The 19,201-nt window shown below is 42.2% G+C and overlaps 1 protein-coding gene across 1 annotated transcript in view; it reads left to right on the forward strand.

Annotated features, from left to right (window-relative positions):
* Positions 1–19,201, forward strand: part of bmper (BMP binding endothelial regulator) — a 135,878-nt gene that overhangs the window by 110,678 nt on the left and 5,999 nt on the right. Inside the window, exons 11-14 of the mRNA XM_034174407.1 lie at positions 9,341–9,386; positions 13,825–13,994; positions 14,102–14,303; positions 14,798–15,140. Coding sequence (XP_034030298.1) covers positions 9,341–9,386; positions 13,825–13,994; positions 14,102–14,303; positions 14,798–15,140 — 761 coding nt within the window. The remainder of the gene's footprint in view (positions 1–9,340; positions 9,387–13,824; positions 13,995–14,101; positions 14,304–14,797; positions 15,141–19,201) is intronic.

Raw genomic sequence — 19,201 nt, forward strand, 5'->3', positions numbered from 1 at the left:
AAATTCAGTTAGCCTTTGAACCGTGCTCTGCTTATTTCATACTGGGTCCTTCAAACGCTGGTCGGTTCTCCGAGCTGCGTCCGACACATAACAGTAGTCTCTGGCCAAACATCACGGACCCAGCGGTAGCAGAGACGGTAACGCGCCGGGAAGGGGGCAGCAGACGTTCAGTAGTTACCCGGATCAGTTGCGGGTGCTCTCCGCCCGGAAGGTGCGTGTTTGAGAACCCATTACTGGATACTGATTTGTGCTCTCTTGCAGCCGTGTTCCTGTGTTGTGCCTTATCCGTGGGTCGTGGTGGAGTGTGACTGGCGACGGCTTCGCGTCACGCTCCGACCGGATAAGAGGTGTAAACGGGAGCTGCAAGAGTGCGTTTGTAATGGGTTCACACGCACGGCGGAGCTCTGTTAGCACGGGTCGCTGGGCTTCCTGTGTTACAGTCGTAGCCCCGTTTCCCCGGACAAAGGTAACTACTGCGTCTGTTGTATCAGCTCCGGCGTTATTTAGTTGAGCACATTTTGGTTGTGTGTTGCACTCAGCTGCGCACATAAAAGCAGCTCGTTTGTTTTTTCTGTCGCCAAAGGGTTTTTTTCATTTTTAGCACTCTGGCTCCCCCTTGTGGTGACTGAATCACGTTACCGTCAAGCTCTTGAGTAGGAACAGGTGTGTTCCATTTGGTTGAGCTTGACGGTATAACTCACTGATTTTTGTGTTAGTTCATTTTGTGTGGGTGTCTTTTGTGTGGGATTTTATTTTTTGTTGTCCACTATTTGTCTGGGGTTGTGACCCTGCAGCCTGTCTGAAAAAGAACAAAAAAAGAAAAAAAAAAAAAAAAAAAGGGACCCAAACAACTGTGTGTTGGTCTGTTTGTTTTTCCTTTTGTTTCACATCCCCAGGGTTAGATGGAACGGTCCCCTGGGGGGTGATGGGGTGGTATTTGGGTTGTTTTTTCTCTTTTTGTTTTTTTTGTTATGCCCTCTCTTCTCCTCTGACTCCAGCCGGGTGTGCCGTAGTGTCGGCATTGCTGGAGGGGTGCAGTTGGGTTGTGCTGGGCGTTTCCCAGGTAGCCTCTGCACCCGGGAGGGGAGGGGGGGGGGTTTGGGGTATCTTTTTGTTTTTCCCCCCCCAGTTTCCGCCCTCAGGGTTTGACTGTGGTGTCCTCTGGGGGGGAAAGGGCTGTGGGTCCATCTAGCCATGGACGGCCGGGGCTGGGTCCATTGGTCATGAGGGGAGGCGTCTCCTGGGGTTGACGAGTGGTCCTCTGGGAGGCGCTGGTAGTCCCCGTGGGTGACGTTGGATCCCAGAGGGACCTCGGCCGTGGTTATTACTCCTGGAGCTGGCGGGAGGCCCTCTGGGGGGTGTTGGTCCCTACATGTCGTTTGGGGGGAGGAGGGGGGGTATTTTAGCATTTTTGTTTGTAAACTCAAGTTTGGGTTTTTCTTTTCTCCCCTTCCCTGGGGTTTGATGGAACGGTCCTCTGGGGAGGGGGGGGGGGGTGTTTTAGTGTTTTTGTTTGTAGGCTTGGGTTTGGGTTGTTTTTCTTTTCTCCCCTTCCCTGGGGTTTGATGGGACGGTCCCCTGGGGAGGGGGGGGGTGTTTTGGTTGTTTGTGTTTTGTTTTATGACTAATTACACATGTTTGGATAAAGGCTGACCGCACAGGTGTAGGAACTCCTGGCCACACCTGTGCTAAGAGACTGTCAGAAACAAGGGCAAAGATGCAGCCAGTTCAACCAGTCTGTTGGAGGATGAACGCAGACACGGTTTCCAGCCATGGTCCCTGGAGGGGGGTGTTTCTCCTGGGCCAGGTGTGTGTGGTCGCCGGGAGGCTTCCCGTGAGGGTGGGGTACTGTTATATGGCTGGGGGGGGCCTGGCTGCCGGTTTGTTTCTGTCTTTTGGTTTTCCTCCCAGGTGGCGTGCGTTTGGGACTGAGTGGCTGTGTTGCTGAGGCTGTCAGGACCTCACCCTGATCACCTGCGACTCGTCAGGACTCACAGCTGTGGTGCATCTGGATGGATTGGAACATGTTGGCATTTAAGACTGGAGTGCACAGTGTGTATTTGCCAGAGACTCGACCTTGTGACCAGACGGGTGAGATCGTCGTCTCGGGAGCCATCTCATCAACAGCGGATGCTGAGAACGTCCAGGTTTGATGCACAGTCTGTGAAAGAGGAGGGGGTGAGGTCTCACGCTCGTCAGCACACTTCCTGAGGTACGTTAGATTTTGTGACTAACAGTTATACAGTCAGTAAATGTGGTGTCCCTCACACCTTATTGTATTGAGCTGTTTGTTAGTCATGTATCAGCTTCCACTGCAGTGGAGTTTTGTGAACTGGATGTTCCATGCCTGCAGGTTGGGAAGCTGATCAGTAATCAAGCCAGGAAGTGTTTGCTGTTTGTACACCTTTAAGTGTTGTGTGTGTAGAGTGTGGACTCACATAATGGTTCCTTCTTTCACAGACTCGGTTGTTGCGGCCACCTGGGGGGTGTCGGCGGGGTCCTTGGGTCCGAAACAGCTTCTGGCTCCGGACCGTTAGCGCTGCTGGGAGCGCACCACGCCAGGCCACACCTTTTTGTTATATTATCACTGTTATGTATTAAATTCAGTTAGCCTTTGAACCGTGCTCTGCTTATTTCATACTGGGTCCTTCAAACGCTGGTCGGTTCTCCGAGCTGCGTCCGACACATAACAGACAATGACATTGTTTGACCTTTACTTTGGATAGTAAACATTCAACACGTTCAAAACTATTCCATTTATTAATCCTATTAGCTCAACCAATAATTTGCATCACGTTTTACCAAAATTGGAGCAACTTTAACTTTTGACCCCTGTACAAACTGAAACTGACCTTTGTCATCATTTTTGCTGTTTTTACCCCATAACTCCAGAACATTCAGTCATAGATAGTCCAAACTATACATTTTTGGAATCTTTATGATCAGACAAATAATGTGGTATAGGATTCAATGTGATTGGAGCATCTTTTAATTTTGACCCCTGTGTAATACTTCATCGACCCCTACTTGGCCGCCTATTGAATATTTAAGTGGACACTCTGCTCATTCAAAAGAGTGATGTCTAAGGAGTATTTGTGCTAAATTTGGTGCTTGTATCATCATTTGAAAAATTCCTCTGTAAATATTCTCTTATCTGCTGCACTATGGTGACAAAGGTCAGTTTCATTTTGTACAGGGGTCAAAAGTTAAAGTTGCTCCAATTTTGGTAACTGACCCCTACCTGGCCACCGATTGAAAAGTCGTGGCCAATCGTTTTTTTCAAAAGAGGAGTGTCTAAGGAGTATTTCTGCCGAATTTGATGCTTTTATCCCCATTTGCATGATTGTTTCACTTATCTGCTGCACTATCAGCTGATGCTGAAATGAAAGAGGTCGCCAGTGGACCGAGTGCACTGACAAGCACACCATATGCACAATTGAACATCAGTTTTTCTTACTTACGTGATTTATCCAGTAACTACTAACCATCCAGTAGATGCAGACATATCTATGGGATATTACAAAGGCTAAAGAGTTTACACAAGTTGGCTGGGATGGACTCACTCACTCACTCACTCACTCACTCACCCAGTTATCTGCATTTTTGCTGCCTAAGACCAGCGCTGCTACATGATCAGGGATGATCAACATATGTATGTGTGTATGTGTGTGTGTAGTGGGTGGGTGCGGGTGGTGGGGGGGGGGGTGTGTGTGTGTGTGTGTGTGTGAATGGGAGTCCCCTGAGGCAAGAAGAACTCTGTGTGTGAAGGAGTCCTTTGATGTGCACCTCTGATCACAGTTGACGCACAGCGCACCCTCCGACACACTGTGTCTCCTTTCAGAGAGTTCAGCAGTTGAAATTGGAGTATCAGTGTCTTTATGGTCGTCCTGGTTTGACTATGAACTTGTCAAAATATGAGCTTTTCTATTTCTCAGGGGAAGGGGTGGGCGTGTTTGGCTTTATCTCTGCTAGCAAACTACATTGTGTGTTCACTGCCATTTGTTCAGATGTTCATGATGCACACAGATCTGCTGAATATATATAATTTTTTTTAATAAATTATTTTTGTTTGTTGGTTGGTTTTTGATTAGTGTCCTATCCACCAAAATTTCTCAAACACCCCAACAGACGTGTAACTTATTCATCTGACTCACTGATGTTTAGGAAAGACTGAATGACACCTGGTGATTTTCACCTAGTGACTTCTGGAAAGACAGATGACATCCAGGAAAGGGGAAGAAAGGCATGGAAGCAATGTTCAACTAGTTACAGGTAGTTCAGTGGTCCTCAGAAAGAGAGTTTAGGTGCATTTGAGTGGAAAATAATGTTAGTTGTTGACGCGTCGCGGAGGATCAGCTGTTTTTAGCAGCAGATATGGAGCGGCTCAGCTCAGAATTCTAAATAAAGGAGAAAAAAGCATGAGTCGTAGCTGCTGCAAAAAAACGCGGATGAAAAGCTCACAGCTCGCTTAAAGTGAGCAGTTCAGTCGAACCCCGACCCCCTGCCCACGGACCAAGTTTAATGCTGCTATCGACCCACAATGCAAAAATAATAGTAACGCACAGTGACTTGGAGAAGTAACTTTAATCTGATTACTGATTTGGAAAGATTAACGCGTTAGATTACTCGTTACTAAAAAAAGTGGTCAGATTAGAGTAACGCGTTACCGGCATCACTGGTACTCACATGCAATTTTTATTCTTGGAACTAAATGTTTGTGTGCTGTGCAGTACCTCTGGGCTAATACTGCTGTCAGCTTAACCTTGAGATGCACAACAATGTTCTGTGGTGACAGTCTGCAGATTTTCCTTCAATTTGATCACTAATCTTTGAGGTGAAGGGAGGAACATGTCAGTGAACCTGCTGAGGTGATCAGTCTCACAGATTGCCACTTCTCATGTCACTTCTATTCCCTAAATTATTAACTGAACTTTTTGTTTGTGTACCATGATATCTCAAAAACCATAAAGGATATTAGATGTATATTGCAGCTTGGGTACCTGTTACCAAACATCCAACGTGTCAAACATCCAATATGTCCCTTACAGTTCAAAAAAGGAAAGAAAGAAAGAAAGAAAATCATAACCTACAAGTCACCTCTCAAGTAAACGTGATATTTGTGGTTAACATCCTAAAAAGCAGTTTTACATTCATAACTCAGCTCTCAGCTTCCAAAAATGCTCACCCCAGCACCAGAAAAAAAATATTAAGGGGGCGATGAGTTTATCACAGCGGGCGGGGTCGCTCCCCCCCAAAAGAAAAGTGCGCACCACAGGAGACGTGCCTCTGAGCATGCGTAATGAATTGGGTGCGCTGCTGGAAAGCTCGTGTACTTAGGCTACACCATTGTAAGAGACTGACTGAGTAAGAGTAAAGAGTGATGAAAGTATTTTTTTAATTATTATTTGAACGTATAGACCCTCGGTCAAGTGATCTCCTGCATACCACACAGAGCCGGTGTTCTGTCGAGATGAGGTGCGCCAACGTTCGACACTGAGCTGTGACGTACCTTTGTGTTGTCCAGTAGGAACTACGCGTCGGGCCAAACACGGAAGACTCATGGCAGAAACCACTGATCTGTACAAAATGTATCAGACCAATCCGATTGGTGCAGAAACCACTGATCTGTACAAAACATTAACGTGTGACAGGACTGCTCATTTAGAGAGCAGTTTTCTGAAGAAAAATCATTGGAAATGTTTTTTGTTGTTGTTTGTTACCTCAAAATTTCTGATTACTGTTAAAAAGTTTAGAACACTTGTAATTAAAATAGCTAAATAAATCAATAAATGGTTCTTTAGAAACCTTTCATCTGTAAATTAAAACCACCTGTTATTTCATATTAGATAATTTCTTGTTTAACATAAGGAACCTCAGACATTTATTTTTAGACAAATAAAATAACATGGAAACTTGTATATTTTTTAAGTCTGGTAGATTATTTATATCTCATTTCAACCAGAAAAACAAACACTAAATAAATACAAATGTTTATTATAAATGCAAAAGGAAATAATTTAACAATGACTGCAGTGTTATTGTAAAGTAGGATTTCTGTGACATAAACCTCATGATGAATTTATTTATAGTCATTTAAACTTGTAATTTCGTCAAAATATGTAATTTCCTTTAATGTTATCAGGACAGAGTAATTTCTAACATATGAATTTGAGCACAATAAGTGGAGAGCTTCTACTTGTGCAAATGTCTTTTGACTTTGATTCATGGACATTTTTAATGATCCATTCATTTATTGTTAAAATATAAAATGAAACAGCTTTTTTTTTTAAATAATAAAATAGTTGCTGTTGAAAGAGCCTTTTATTTACAACCCCTGGCAAAAATTATGGAATCACCGGCCTCGGAGGATGTTCATTCAGTTGTTTAATTTTGTAGAAAAAAAGCAGATCACAGACATGACACAAAACTAAAGTCATTTCAAATGGCAACTTTCTGGCTTTAAGAAACACTATAAGAAATTAGGAAAAAAAATTGTGGCAGTCAGTAACGGTTACTTTTTTAGACCAAGGGGAAAAAATATGGAATCATTCAATTCTGAGGAAAAAATTATGGAATCATGAAAAACAAAAGAACGCTCCAACACATCACTAGTATTTTGTTGCACGACCTTTGGCTTTTATAACAGCTTGAGGTCTCTGAGGCATGGACTTAATGAGTGACAAACAGTACTCTTCATCAATCTGGCTACAACTTTCTCTGACTGCTGTTGCCAGATCACCTTTGTAGGTTGGAGCCTTGTCATGACCATTTTCTTCAACTTCCACCAAAGATTTTCAATTGGATTAAGATCCGGACTATTTGCAGGCCATGACATTGACCCTATGTGTCTTTTTGCAAGGAATGTTTTCACAGTTCGCTCTATGGCAAGATGCATTATCATCTTGAAAAATGATTTCATCATCCCCAAACATCCTTTCAGTTGATGGGATAAGAAAAGTGTCCAAAATATCAACGTAAACTTGTGCATTTATTGATGATGTAATGACAGCCATCTCCCCAGTGCCTTTACCTGACATGCAGCCCCATATCATCAATGACTGTGGAAATTTACATGTTCTCTTCAGGCAGTCATCTTTATAAATCTCATTGGAACAGCACCAAACAAAAGTTCCAGCATCATCACCTTGCCCAATGCAGATTCGAGATTCATCACTGAATATGACTTTCATCCAGTCATCCACAGTCCACGATTGCTTTTCCTTAGCCCATTGTAACCTTGTTTTTTTCTGTTTAGGTGTTAATGATGGCTTTCGTTTAGCTTTTCTGTATGTAAATCCCATTTCCTTTAGGCAGTTTCTTACAGTTCGGTCACAGACGTTGACTCCAGTTTCCTCCCATTCGTTCCTCATTTGTTTTGTTGTGCATTTTCGATTTTTGAGACATATTGCTTTAAGTTTTCTGTCTTGACGCTTTGATGTCTTCCTTGGTCTACCAGTATGTTTGCCTTTAACAACCTTCCCATGTTGTGTGTATTTGGTCCAGAGTTTAGACACAGCTGACTGTGAACAACCAACATCTTTTGCAACATTGTGTGATGATTTACCCTCTTTTAAGAGTTTGATAATCCTCTCCTTTGTTTCAATTGACATCTCTCGTGTTGGAGCCATGATTCATGTCAGTCCACTTGGTGCAACAGCTCTCCAAGGTGTGATCACTCCTTTTTAGATGCAGACTAACGAGCAGATCTGATATGATGCAGGTGTTAGTTTTGGGGATGAAAATTTACAGGGTGATTCCATAATTTATTCCTCAGAATTGAGTGAGCCCATATTTTTTTCCCTCTGCTTGGTCTAAAAAAGTAACCGTTACTGACTGCCACAATTTTTTTTCCTGATTTCTTATAGTGTTTCTTAAAGCCAGAAAGTTGCCATTTGAAATTACTTTAGTTTTGTGTCATGTCTGTGATCTGCTTTTTTCTACAAAATTAAACAACTGAATGAACATCCTCCGAGGCCGGTGATTCCATACTTTTTGCCAGGGGTTGTAGAAGCAGGTGTTCTGCTGGATTCTCGGGACCAGATGAAGGTCTCTTCTGCAGTTTTTAACTCTGGTGGTGTTGCTGAAAAGCAGAGATGTTTTCTTTCGACTGGACTTCGCGGTGTTCAGCTCATCAATGGAAGTTTGGTTGTCTGCACAGCAAATCTTCCTGATTGGGACAAATAAAAATATTTCTTTAAATATAAAGAAACACTAAACAGTTTATACATTAAAAAAAGGGGGAAAAACAGCAAAAAAACGATAAAAAATAAGTTATTTAAAGCTAAGCTTTTGTGGTGTCTGAAAAAAGCTGTAGTTTTATTTGGTAAAAATAAAAAAGACCATGAACCATTTACAAATTAAAAGTGTTCACTCAGATCAACTGTGCTAAAAGGCTAAGCTAACGTTAGCCGATCATTAAACCTTCACAGTTCAGTAAACGTCACGTTTTATTTTTACATTATTCTCACCTCAGTAAAGCTACAGAACTAAACTCCGTTGGGCAAACTGGGACTTCGCATATATCCAAAAAGTGGGAGATTTTGGACTGAGTGGGTTTGCTCCATCACCCCGGCGGCCTGGAACGCTCTGCGCAGTGATGATGCCTGAAGGCCGGCTTCTCCGTGCGGGTCGGCCCGCTGTCGCGGTTCGATCGATATCCCACCAAGACGTCAATCCTCCCTCGGTCGGTGTCACTCTGAAAAGTAGCTGAAAAAAGCTTCTCCCAGCAGGGTGATGGGAGAATTGTTCTACTGCTGTTTTTTAAAGTTTTTTTTGTGGTTCAGGCAACGCAAATTCAAGATGGTGATCGCTGAACTTTGTTCAGGTTGTGGAAACAGCCAGAGTGTGACGTAGCAATCTCCCCTTGCCGCTTCCGAAGTGACGCGTCTGATGTCACGACGCGTTGGAAACGCACCGCCCTCTGCCGCACTGACAAACGCAACCCTCAACCTATCAAATCCCTTGAACACAGACACACGCCATATCCGTTTGTTTTAAAATTAATTACTTTAGTTAATTAATTTGGTTTATTTGTTAAATACGTGATATTATTGAATAACTAATATTTTGCTATATTTTCCAGTATTTCTTTTTCTTTCTTTTTTATTTTTTGATAACTCTAACATCCGAGGGGGCGAGGTTGATGACGTGAGGGGGCGTTGCCCCCAAATGCCCCCTCGTGGCGCCGGCTATGGCTCACCCCAATGAGTTGAGCTGCAGTTTTCAAGCTCAGATCTCCTCTGGCTTTTGTTAGTTTACCGAAGATTAGCTTTTTATATGTCTTTCCTTGTTCGCGTTTTTTAATCTCTGAAGTTTTGTGTCTCTAATTCATCTTTTACAGAATAAGATCCTGAACAGAACTGGCTGCTGTCCCGTTTGCACTGAAAGTGAGTCAGCCCTCCACCTCATCTTGACATTTCTCCACAATGTGAAAGGTTGTACAGTTGTATGTAAAAGTTTGGGCACCCCTGATAATTTTCATGATTTTCCTTTAGAAATCATTGGTTGTCTGGATCAGAAATTTCAGTTAAATATATCATATAGCAGATGAACACACTGATATTTGAGAAGTGAAATGAAGTTTCTAGTATTTACAGAAAGTGTGCAATAATTATTTAAACAAAATTGGGCAGGTGCATAAATTTGGGCACCCTTGTCATTTTATTGATTTGAATACATTTACTACCAATTATTGGAAGACAAAATTGGTTTGGTAAGCTCACTGACCCTTAACCTCCTTACACAGGTGAATCCAATCATGAGAAAGGGTATTTAAGGTGACCATTTACAAATGTTTCCCCTCTTTGCATCTCTTCTAATGAGTGACAACATGGGAGCCTCTAAACAATTCTCAAATGACCTGAAAACAAAGATTGTTCAACATCAGTGTTTAGGGGAAGGATACAAAAAGCTATCTCAGAGATTTCAGCTGTCAGTTTCCACTGTGAGGAACATAGTGAGGAAATGGAAGACCTCAGGCACAGTACTAGTTATGGCCTGAAGTGGCAGGCCAAGAAAAAGCTCAGATAAGCTGAAGTGAAGGATGGTGAGAACAGTCATAGTTAACCCACAGACCTGCTCCAAAGACCTACAACATGATCTTGCTGCAGATAGTGTCTCTGTACCTCATTCAACTATACAGTGCACTTTGCACAAAGAGATGCTGTATGTGTTATGTGTCGGACGCAGCCCGGAGAACCGACCAGCCTTTGAAGGACCCAGTATAAAATAAGCAGAGCACGGTACAAAGGATAACAGAGTTTAATGAACATAACAGTGCTGTGAAAAATATAAAAGTGCGCGGTCTGGCGTGGTGGATTGCGGTGCGCTCCCAGCAGCGCTAACGGTCCGGAGCCAGAACTGGTTCGGACCCAAGGACCCCGCCGACACCCCCCAGGTGGCCGCGACAAACAGAGTCTGTGAAAGAAGGAATCATTATGTGAGTCCACACTCAACACACAGAGAGAACGCTCAAAGGTGCACAAACAGCAAACACTTCCTGGCTTAATTACTAATCAGCTTCCCACCCTGCAGGCATGGAACATCCAGTTCACAAAACTCCACAGCAGTGGAAGCTGATTAAACGACTACATACAGCTCAATATAATAAGGTGTGAGGGATACCATATTTACTGACTGTATAAATGTTAGTCACAAAATCTAACGTACCTCAGGAAGTGTGCTGACGAGCGTGAGACCTCACCCCCTCCTCTTTCACAGACCATGCATCAAACCTGGACGTTCTCTGCATCCACTGATGATGAGATGGCTCCCGAGACGACGATCTCACCCGTCTGGTCACAAGGTCGAGTCTCTGGCGAATACACACTGTGTACTCCAGTCTTAAATGCCACCATGTTCCAATCCATGTAGATGCACCACAGCTGTGAGTCCTGATGAGCTGCAGGTGATCAGCCTCAGGTGATCAGGGTGAGGTCCTGATAAACTCAGCTACACAGCCACTCAGTCCCAAATGCAAGCCACCTGGAAGGAAAAACAAAAGACAGAAACAAAAAGGCAGCCAGGCCCCCCAGCCATACAACAGTATGATGCTGTAATGCAGAGGGAGCCTTTTCTGCATATACGCCACAAACAAAATTGCTTGAGATATGCTAAAGCACATTTTGACAAGCCAGCTTAATTTTGGAATAAAGTGCTGTGGACTGATGAAACTAAAATTGAGTTATTTGGACATATCAAGGGGTGGTATGCATGGCTGAAAAAGAACAGCATTTCAAGAAACATACTTACTACCTACAGTAAAATTTGGAGGTGGTTCCATCATGCTGTGGGGCTGTGCAGGTACTGAGAAACTTGTTAAAGTTGAGGGTCACATGGATTCTAGTCAATATCAGCAGATTCTTGAGAACAATGTTCATAAATCTGTGATAAAGTTAAAGTTGCGCCGGGGCTGGATCTTTCAACAAGACAACAACCCTAAACAATGTTCACAATCTACTAAGGCATTCATGCAGAGGAACAAGCACAACGTTCTGGAATGGCCATCTCAGTCCCCAGACCTGAACATTATTGAAAATCTGTGGTGTCATTTTAAGCGGGCTGTCCATGCTTGGAAACCAACAAACCTGACTGAACTGGAGATGTTTTGTAAAGAAGAATGGTCCAAAATACCTTCATCCAGAATCCAGACTCTCATTGGAAGCTATAGGAAGCGTTTAAAGGCTGTTAAGGAGGATCTACTAAATATTGATGTATTTTTTCTGTTGGGGTGCCCAAATTTATGCACCTGCCTTATTTTGTTTAAAGAATTATTGCACACTTTCTGTAAATCCTAGAAATTTAATTTCACTTCTCAAATATCACTGTTTGTCTGCTATATGATATATTTAACTGAAATTGCTGATCCAAACAACCAATGATTTATAAAGGAAAATCATGGAAATCATCAGGGGTGCCCAAACTTTTGCATACAACTGTATATGCACAAGAGCAGATAAAAGTCTGAAGATCTGACCATCACAGGACCTCTTCACGTCATTCCTGTCGAAACCCTGAAATTAACCAGTGAGATGTGAAGCTGCTTTATAATTTTTTTTTTTTTGATAGGATGGGAGGAAATGTAATATTTCTTAAAACACTGTGGATTATTGTGTAGATTTTGTGAAATATTGTTAAAGTGAAGTGTGATGTCACTATTGAAGGGGCACTTAAATTACCTTCGCCAGCGAAGTTTCTTTGCCCCTGTTTGTTTGTGAATATATCGTTAGAAATTTTTACAGAGGATTCATTACCTGATAAGTAAGACCTGTTTCAGTTTTCAAGGTCAAAGGTCAAAATCAGCAAAAAATATCTTGGAATATCCTTTAACATTGAACAAATATTTAAAAATTGATATCTTTCAAAAAAGATCCAATTTCTTTCATTTTTTAGAGCATTATGTAGGATGGTATCCTTTACTGACTGACAAAATGTGATCCAGATCTGATTTGTATTGCAGATTTTGTGGCCATGGAAAACCCCATTTAATGTATTTTTTACATTATATCTTAATCAAACATGCCACAATCACTCTCATATTAGAAGATGACGTGCAGACTGGAACTCACTATTGCAAGACAAAGTATGATCCGGATCTGATCCGGACTGTGGATTTTGTGGACATTTGATTTTTCATTTTGATTTTCATTTGATTTATTATTGAAAATTTTACATTTTACATTATATCTCAATCAAAAGTGCTTCAATCACTCTCATTTGGTCTGTTATGGATTTATCTACACCACCAAAATTGAATGGAGGTTCCAATTTTATGCCTGTTTGTCTATCTTCCAGTTATCAGTCAGAAGCCAAGTGCCAAAAAGTGATGACAAACTGTGCATAGCAGAGATAACCAGTGCTCAATGAAAACTATCTGAAAAAGAATTCAGAAACGTAAGAAGTTGGAAAAAACAAACAAATCTGGTAACACCACAAAAAAACTTTGATTCAAGTGCATGAACTAAATACATACTGCTGACTTTTGATCACATCTAATTTAGCTTATGAAAAGTCAATTCTAACAAGACTTTGACCTGGAAAATGTTTTCCAAGGTAAAAGTTTGTGGAATTGGAAACTACTGTTGGTGGAGGTTTGCGTTCTATGAGTGTGGTGTTTTTTGTATATTTACATCTATAAATACATCATATTCCTTTCTCTTCCAGTTTTAATCACGGCACCAGCAGTAGCCCTTAGCCAGTGGCATCACTCCAGCTTGTTAGATGTCTTCTCCCATGAATTCAAGTCCAGACTGTCAGTTGTCATTACAAAAAGTACATGATCTTCACCATTTTTCCCCGTCAATATTAGTTTAGTTCTGTTGGTGAAACTGAAGTTTATAACATAAGAGATCCTGTTTCTTGGAGGGAAGATTAGAGCCATGCACTCATTGTTAGTTATAAGCTTGGTTGTTATTTGGACTTTCTGTCAGGCTTCATCATGTCCAGGTGTCCAGGAGAAAGAAAAAGTAAGTTCTGTATATGTAGTTCCTGTGGTCCATTATTGCTTATCAGCCAATACCATTGCATGAAGTGGGTAAGGGTACACGACTCCCACTGTATGGGATATCAATCCATTGCATGATTTCCTTCCCTAACCAAAGCCAGGACACAAGGAGCTTGCATGGCAATCGAACCCAGGTCTACATGTTGGTAGCTCAACTCCTTATCTCATTGAGCTGCCTGCTCTGCCATGTAGAAAGAACAGAACCTTTCATGTGATGATTCTCACTGCTTTTTTCCCCACTACATCCAGGGTTCTTTCAATCCTTTTCTGTTATTTTTAACACGCATTTGAAACATTTTCTCCACTTGGCGTTCTTTCTGCAGAGCCTGGTGTATGTACAGTTTTTGGAGACCCGCACTACAACACCTTCGATGGCAGGACCTTTAACTTTCAGGGAACCTGCCAGTATGTGCTGACCCGTGAGTGTGGTGGCGCCCTCTCTGGAGGACCAGGGAATAATGTCAACATTAACAGCCTAGACTCCAGCTTCACAGTATGACCAGAGTTTAATATATTTTAACAACATAACTAAAATTTCTTAACTTCTGCTTAGCTCACGACAACAGTCTCAACTTCACCTTTATTTTCTGTTACTCCCAGGTTCTGGTGAAGAACGACGCCCGAAGAACTCGCTCCTTCTCCTGGACTCAGTCTGTTGAGGTGAGGCTGGGAGATTTGATTCTAAGTCTCCACCAGCACCTGACAGTCCGGAGGAACGGCAGCCGTATTGCTCTGCCGTACCATGGCCCCGGGGTGCACATCGACCTGGATGGATACTTGCTGAAGCTCACCACCATTGCAGGTCAGCACATAAGGATAAGGTTATACCAGTCAGGAAGGCTGGCACTCGATTAATAACCACACAACACAGATGTTACACACCATGCATTGGGAGGGGATGCCAATGTAACACCTCGCTGAGGATGCTCTTATTCTCACGGCCAGCCCTTACTCAATCTTACAAGTGTACAAATCTGGATAATTCTTAAGGATAATCCTATCAAGTGCTCCTAAAATAGATCTATTAATTAGAAGCTAAGGTATCTGATATTGTAGCATCTCTCCCCTTTTGGGAAAACTGCCATATAGATACAGGGAGAAGTTAATTATTTATATGGCAGCAAACCCTTGAGGGCTGATACACAGTCTTGTTTTAGCCTTCATTGTCTCCCGAAGACAGAAGGATGTCGACAGTGCTTTGTCTCCACATACAGACTGAGTTCATCCAAACAAACCTAAGACATAAGTTACTGCCACACTTTTAACCTTGTCCCCATCTTCTACCTCCCCCTGCAGGCCTGGAGATTACATGGGATGGAGACAGTTTTGTGGAGGTTGTGGCTGCACCCCACCTGCGGGGACGCCTTTGTGGCCTTTGTGGGAACTACAATGGTCAAAAGCGTGATGACACCTTGGGAGGAGATGGACAGTTCAAGTTTGATGTGGACGATTTTGCAGAGTCATGGCGAGTAGAGGGCAATGAGGTTTGCGCCCAGCAGCATCATCCGCGCCGGCCAGCAACCTTTCTATGCCCGGGCAGTGTCAAGGTCAAGTTTCGCGCTCACCGGGAGTGTCAGAAGATAAAGTTGTGGGAGTTTCAGAAGTGCCACAGCACGGTTGACTTTGGCCCTTTCTACAGGTTAGAATGAAGCAGGATAATCAAAACTATGTATTAGTCTGTTGTAATGCAAATTACATTTTCTGAAGGTATTTCTCTTCTACAAAACAATGCATTCAATAAAATAAAATAAAATAAAAATTTCTAAAAGTATCTTCCTTAAACTCAAACTGAAAGCAAATCTCTACAACTTGACATAAATTAACTAAAAATATAAAAGCCAAGATGATGGGTTGCATAAGTAGTGGAACACTGAATGGAAGTAATGGAACTTCGTTGAACGGAGGTAATTTTTTAAAAATTATTAATAGAATTAATAGAATGTGTATATGTCATATACTCAACAAAAATATAAACGCAACACTTTTGGTTTTGCTCCCATTTTGTATGAGATGAACGCAAAGATCTAAAACTTTTTCCTCATACACAATATCACCATTTCCCTCACATATTGTTCACAAACCAGTCTAAATCTGTGATAGTGAGCACTTCTCCTTTGCTGAGATAATCCATCCCACCTCACAGGTGTGCCATATCAACATGCTGATTATACACCATGATTAGTGCACAGGTGTGCCTTAGACTACCCACAATAAAAGGCCACTCTGAAATGTGCAGTTTTGTTTTATTGGGGTGGGGGGGGATACCAGTCAGTATCTGGTGTGACCACCATTTGCCTCATGCAGTGCAACACGTCTCCTTCGCATAGAGTTGATCAGGTTGTCAATTGTGGCCTGTGGAATGTTGGTCCAGTCCTCTTCAATGGCTGTGCGAAGTTGCTGGATATTGGCAGGAACTGGTACACGCTGTCGTATACGCCGGTCCAGAGCATCCCAAACATGCTCAATGGGTGACATGTCCGGTGAGTATGTCGGCCATGCAAGAACTGGGACATTTTCAGCTTCCAAGAATTGTGTACAGATCCTTGCAACATGGGGCTGTGCATTATCCTGCTGCAACATGAGGTGATGTTCTTGGATGTAAGGCACAACAATGGGCCTCAGGATCTCGTCACGGTATCTCTGTGCATTCAAAATGCCATCAATAAAATGCACCTGTGTTCTTCGTCCATAACAGACGCCTGCCCATACCATATCCCCACCGCCACCATGGGCCACTCGATCCACAACATTGACATCAGAAAACCGCTCACCCACACAACGCCACACACGCTGTCTGCCATCTGCCCTGGACAGTGTGAACCGGGATTCATCCGTGAAGAGAACACCTCTCCAACGTGCCAAACGCCAGCGAATGTGAGCATTTGCCCACTCAAGTCAGTTACGACGATGAACTGGAGTCAGGTCAAGACCCCAATGAGGACGACGAGCATGCAGATGAGCTTCCCTGAGACGGTTTGACAGTTTGTGTAGAAATTCTTTGGTTATGCAAACCGACTGTTTCAGCAGCTGTCCGAGTGGCTGGTCTCAGACGATCTTGGAGGTGAACATGCTGGATGTGGAGGTCCTGGGCTGGTGTGGTTACACGTGGTCTGCGGTTGTGAGGCTGGTTGGATGTACTGCCAAATTCTGTGAAACACCTTTGGAGACGGCTTATGGTAGAGAAATGAACATTCAATACACTGCTGTCAGCATGCCAATTGCACGCTCCCTCAAATCTTGCGACATCTGTGGCATTGTGCTGTGATAAAACTGCACCTTTCAGAGTGGCCTTTTATTGTGGGCAGTCTAAGGCACACCTGTGCACTAATCATGGTGTCTAATCAGCATCTTGATATGGCACACCTGTGAGGTGGGATGGATTATCTCAGCAAAGGAGAAGTGCTCACTATCACAGATTTAGACTGGTTTGTGAACAATATTTGAGGGAAATGGTGATATTGTGTATGTGGAAAAAGTTTTAGATCTTTGAGTTCATCTCATACAAAATGGGAGCAAAACCAAAAGTGTTGCGTTTATATTTTTGTTGAGTGTAGATATCTATTTACCCACTGGATAGAGGACTGGGGTGATCTGCTCATTTGCTGGCTGTTGCCAGAGCACCGCCATCTTGGTTAGCATCTGACAACGAGACATAAACAGAAATCAAGGGACACGAGCAATGTTTCCAAGAGAGTTTCACCATGAATCTGTATTTTCTGTACTGTTACATTTATTCAAACTCAGTCCCACATTTGTACAGCCAATATTTGTCAAAACAAATATAGAAGAGGATCAGACTATTTATATAATAGACTAGAATTAATTTGTTGGTCCCAGTCCAGATGTTGTGAAGAGTTCACGTGGAGTTATGAATTTTGTTTATACTATCCCAACCACTGAAGTCATTATCATTTGTCAAACAGAAACATATACAGTATAAACACATTGTGTCTCTCACAACACCAGATACTAACTAGTCTGATCCTGAATTAATTTCATTATGAAGTTAAGTCAAAGATGGGAAACAATCAGGGTGAAAGAGAGCTTCACGCACTCACATCATATTAAGGATATTAATATTAAATACTGCTCTTAACCCACCTGTGGTGCCGTTTTTATGCAGCGCTCAAATAAAATAAATAAAACGAAATAGGCACGCCAGCCGGTTTCGGCTGTACTGAAGTTTTCCCCTTAAGTGTGTATCAACTCCAATCATGTGCGCTCCACTCCAGCGGGATCTGAAAGCACTACACTGAAATATGGAGTATATCATAGAGAAATTAATCTCATTCATGTATATTCTTATATTAGTAGAATATACAATGTCAAAGTGACTATCATGTGACCAAAATTGAGAGAAAAAGCATTTCCATTCTATGAATGTGCTCTTACAGAATATCTCAGGATAGAAAACCTGATGTGAAGAAAAACCCAGAGGCTAATTAAAAGGATGAATTGAGACTTTAAAAAGTAAGACTTCTAATTGAATCGCTAAATGAATGGTGAGATATTTATCACGACAAAACATTCAGGCAGTAAAACTGAAGTCACTACTTTGCAAAATACAGATTGACCCAAAAGATAAATCATTTTCTAACCTTTATTCAGCAATTTTAGTCATTTCCCCCACATCATTAATATTACATATACTCACTGATGAAAGCTCACTCCACAATTCTTTGTCAGCTTGTTGCTGCATATTTCCAGATCACTTTAACCCAAGTTTAAGTCAGTGTATCATAGATTTCTATTTATTCTTATGCCTAATGCCATCTTGTGGATTAAATAGAAATCAATGGTAATATGTATACAACACACTTGACGATATCTGATTTTGTATGACCTCTCGGAACCATCAATTCCTGAATTTGCACTACTTAGTAATAAACTATATATAGTATATACAGTGAGGAAAATAAGTATTTGAACACCCTGTGATTTTGCAAGTTCTCCCACTTAGAAATCATGGAGGGGTCTGAAACTTTCATCTTAGGTGCATGTCCACTGTGAGACACATAAAAAAAATAAATAAAAAAAAATCCGGAAATCACAATGTATGATTTTTTTTAATAATGTATTTGTATGTTACTGCTGCAAATAAGTATTTGAATCCCTACCAACCAGCAAGAATTCTGGCTCACACAGACCTGTTAATTTTTCTTTAAGAAGCCCTCTTATTCTGCACTCTTTACCTGTATTAATTGCACCTGTTTCAACTTGTTACCTGTATAAAAGACACCTGTTCACACACTCAATCAATCACACTCCAACCTGTCCACCATAGCCAAGACCAAAGAGCTGTCTAAGGACACCAGGGACAAAACTGTAGACCTGCACAAGGCTGGGATGGACTACAGGACAACAGGCAAGCAGCTTGGTAGAAGACAACAACTGTTGTGATTATTTATTAGAAAGTGGAAGAAACACAAGATGACTGTCAATCTCCCTCGGTCTGGGATTCCATGCGAGATCTCACATTGTGGGGTAAGGATGATTCTGAGAAAGCTCAGAACTACACAGGAAGACCTGGTCAGTGACCTGAAGAGAGCTGGGACCACAGTCACTAAGATTACATTAGTAACACATGATGCTGTCATGGTTTAAAATCCTGCAGGGCAGCAAGGTCCCCCTGCTCAAGCCAGCACATGTCCAGGCCCGTTTGAAGTTCACCAGTGACCATCTGGATGATCCAGAGGAGGC

Source organism: Thalassophryne amazonica, chromosome 7 (assembly GCF_902500255.1).
Source record: "Thalassophryne amazonica chromosome 7, fThaAma1.1, whole genome shotgun sequence".
In the NCBI taxonomy this organism is placed as follows: domain Eukaryota; kingdom Metazoa; phylum Chordata; class Actinopteri; order Batrachoidiformes; family Batrachoididae; genus Thalassophryne; species Thalassophryne amazonica.